Here is a 3,779-nt window from a genome sequence, read left to right on the forward strand (position 1 = left end):
CCTAGCCTGTAACGTGGAGTCTATAGTATGTCCGCCCGCAAGAACATCATCGACATACATATTTTTCCGTAAAATATTCGAAGCTATCGGATGGGAATTTTCTGAATCATTAGCTAGCTGCAGTAATGTCCTTATCGCCAGATAAGGCGCACAGTTTATACCGAAAGTAACCGTTTTTAATTCATAAAGACCGATTGGTTCGTTTGGACCCGTACGGAAGACTAATCTCTGGTACTTCGTCTGGTTGGCATCCACGAGAATTTGCCTGTACATCTTCTCAATATCGCTATTGAAGACGTACCTAAAAAGTCTCCAGCGGAGAATCAAAATTGGTAAATCAGCTTGAAGAACTGGCCCTGGTAAAAGAACATCGTTCAAGCTGACCCCATTCGCTGAAGAAGACGAAGCATTAAAAACCACCCGAACCTTTGTTGATATACTTTCTTCTTTTATCACGGCATGATGAGGCAGATAGTAATTGTCGATTGCATCGGCCGACTGAAGTGCATTGATTTTCGACATATGCCCCATTGTCTCGTACTCTAGTATGACCCTGTTGTATTCCGCATGCAAATCTGGATTTTTCTTGAGACGTGTCTCGTTTTTGTAGAATTGCGAGCACGCAGTGATGGCCCCAATTTGGTATCAGCCGGGAACTCCGCTTTGAATGGAAGCGAAACGATATACCTTCCGTCTGGGTTCCGTTTGGTTGTACGCTTGTAGAGCTCCTCACACTGTGTTTCTTCGGTTGTTGGTGCTCTGTTTCTCGGCAAATCCTCCAGTTCCCAGAATGAGCATAACTGTCTATCAAGGGCAACCTCATTGTAAAATGAAACTCGATTATTGCTGGTTGGGCTGGCTGCATCAGCACGACCAGTCAGTATCCAACCGAATACTGTTTCTTGCGCTAAGAGAGTACTGAGAACGTTCTTCTTAATTCCACCTAATATTATTTGAGGATATATGTCTCCTCCAAGAACCAGATCGACTTGTTCATTCACAAAAAACCTTTTATCTGCCAAAACCAGATCAGGAAAAACTTGTTGTGTGAGTGCGCTAACATCACAAGTAGGCAAATTCCCTGTCAGATTTGGTAGAACTAACACAAGGGCATCAATAGAAATAAGTGGGTCAATTGGTGACCGCAATTGAATCGAACACGCTTCTTTCACCTGCGCTGAAACAGAATTATTGATGCCCGAAACCTGTGCTAACATCTTCTTGGTTGGCAAGTTGATTCTGCGTCTGAGCCTCTCCGTGATGAAGGAACACTCAGAGCCAGAGTCAATTAACGCTCTTGCCGCAAAGTTAGTACCATTAAAATGAATATTTACTCGAGCTGTCCCAAGTAAAACGCCTTTGCTTGAATTCGCGTGATGTGTTTGCACATGTCTGACTGCTTTACCTTTTCCCTTTGAAGATTGGTTTCGTAATTGTGCCTGCCTGGATGTCGATGCACCATTGTTAACTGGATTGGCTGTATTCTCCTTTGTCGTTGTTTTACCTGGAGCCGCCTGTATATGAAGTAGGGTGTGATGTCGAGAATGGCAATTGGCACAGTTGTAGGAACTTGTGCATTTCGACACCGTATGCCCAAAGGACAGGCAGTTAAAACAACTATTGTTGGTTTTAATAAAAGCGATCCTATCAGATATCGACATATTTAAGAATTTTTGGCACATATGCAGTCTGTGATCATTACTTTGACACATTTTGCAAGTAAATTTGCTTACACTAGTTTGAAAAGTGCCAAGTTTCTTTTGTGGCGGTTCAGAGGAATGCTTATGACTTAACCCTTTTGAAATTTTTGAAACCTTGATTCCTCTCAACCCCGAGACCGATTCCAAAGTTTGGAATCTGCTTGACAAGAATTGGTCCATGTCAGCCCACTTGGAAATATCTGTTTTATTTTGCACTGATTGCTCCCACAGCGAAAGAGTCTCTTCTGGTAATTTTGTGGAGCAAAGGTATGTAATTATTGGATCCCAGGTTGAAATGTCAATTTTATGACTCTCCAGGGAAGATATGCAATTGTTTATATCCCTTTGCAATCTTTTAATTGCACTCCCGCATTCAGTTTCCACCGCCTGTAGATTGAAGAGGATCTTCAACTGGGTGTTAACTAGGATCCTTTTATTCTCATACCTATCGCACAAATTCTTCCAGGCTATATTAAACCCATCATTTGTCAGGTCGCATTTCTTAACAATTTCTTTGGCTTCACCCTGCGTTTTCTGACTAAGATAGTAAAGCTTTTGAATGGGTGTCAGCCGCTTGTTCAATATATATATAGCCGTGAACATGTCACGAAATGTTGGCCATGACAAATAATCGCCCTTGAATGCGTCGATATCACAAGGCGGTAGGTGTAAATTATGCTGTGTGGCTGACATGTCCTCATCTTCCTTTTCGGATTTTTCAAATTTTTCCGACAAATCGTTTATTTTGGACATACATCGCACAAAAGCTGCATAGCACGTTTTTCCTTTCTTACGTATCGAACTTAGATCTTTAGCACCAATTGATTCCGTAGCCAGCAAGTCATCAAAAAGTGCTTTGGCTTTCTCCCACATCACCTTTAGCTCCTCTTGCTGAATTTTCAGCGAATGCTTGGTGTGTTCAATTGTGGGTGTGCCAAGAAATTCGATATCGAATTCAATAACCGAGTCAGCTAAGCGAATGTATGTTTCCATTTTTAAAGTTTTAACCACAACCTAATAAGATCTCTCAAGATTCTTCCTCAGAATAAGCAACTCAAAGAAAACACCCACTATAGTGAATGACACAGTTGAAATTATTGCCCAAAAGCCACCCAATTTGTAAAAATCACAAAATTTGCCTCCTAAGCTCCACAACTTCGTAAAAATCCCAAAATTTATGGTACTCAATATCTATGTATGTATGTACATATATGTATGCACAATCGTTTTATTTAATAATATATGTGCCTGTGTATGTACATATGTCTCTTGTGGTTGCTTTAAGTATTGGTCGCCACCCGGTATGTGTATAGTTTTTTATAACACGTATGTTTTTAGGATACAAAATCGTTTTTTAATAAAATCAATATTAAATTAATGCTTAGTGAGTGATTTTGTGAAAAAGGCGAAAAGATGAAAATGGCACTTTTTGAGGTTAAGCCTCTGCTACCATGCGAATTTGATACACTTGTGCCACTTATCCGGAACTCAGAAAAAACTGAAAATGTGTAAATTCCCGTGAATTAATTTAAAACTCCAAATTGAAAAATGTGATTTTAATTCGATTGGGAATATTATTCTATCTTGCAGAAACTTAAAATGCAAAATGAATTTTCGCGCGCTTTTACTAATTGAGGTTACTTTGCCTGCTTGCGGACAGACAGAACTTTTAGTGGACTGTAACTTTTTTTTTTTTTCACAAGATCACTCGCGGACACTATTCTTTTAGTATATATTTTAAATTTAATAATTCACACCAAAAAAAACAAGTGCAGTGATATTTCAAAACAACCACGTACCTTTTTAATGTGCTTTATGTTGTTTTGTTGTAGCTGATACAAATTCAATTTTGCTGTGTGGTGACCACGTATGAACTCCTTGGCTAGCTGCTATGCTGGATTGTGGAATTGTAGCCGAAATGCTATCTAATAGTGCTGGTGGATTGATTCTCGGCTGATCTTGATGTAGCTGATTAGCGTTTTGATCTGGCTGATATCTCCGGGAATCTTATAATTTGTGCTCACGGCGACGGAGGACCATGCTCATCGGGCAAAGATGGTTAAGAGCGCAGTTTTCGGA

At 39.9% G+C, this 3,779-nt stretch overlaps 1 protein-coding gene across 1 annotated transcript; it reads right to left on the minus strand.

Moving 5' to 3' along the window:
* Nucleotides 1-2,028: 2,028 nt before the first annotated feature.
* LOC118740431 lies at nt 2,029-2,775 on the minus strand. Its single transcript, XM_036471972.1, has 2 exons — nt 2,146-2,775; nt 2,029-2,111 (listed from the first exon to the last, which is right to left on the minus strand). Exons 1-2 carry the CDS (start codon nt 2,691-2,693, stop codon nt 2,108-2,110), a joined length of 552 nt encoding a protein of 183 aa, XP_036327865.1. The 5' UTR covers nt 2,694-2,775; the 3' UTR covers nt 2,029-2,107.
* Between the last annotated feature and the right edge of the window lie 1,004 nt (nt 2,776-3,779).

This window comes from Rhagoletis pomonella, unplaced genomic scaffold (genome assembly GCF_013731165.1).
Source record: "Rhagoletis pomonella isolate Grant_MI unplaced genomic scaffold, Rhpom_1.0 Rhpom_scaffold_00006, whole genome shotgun sequence".
NCBI classification, from domain to species: Eukaryota; Metazoa; Arthropoda; class Insecta; order Diptera; family Tephritidae; genus Rhagoletis; species Rhagoletis pomonella.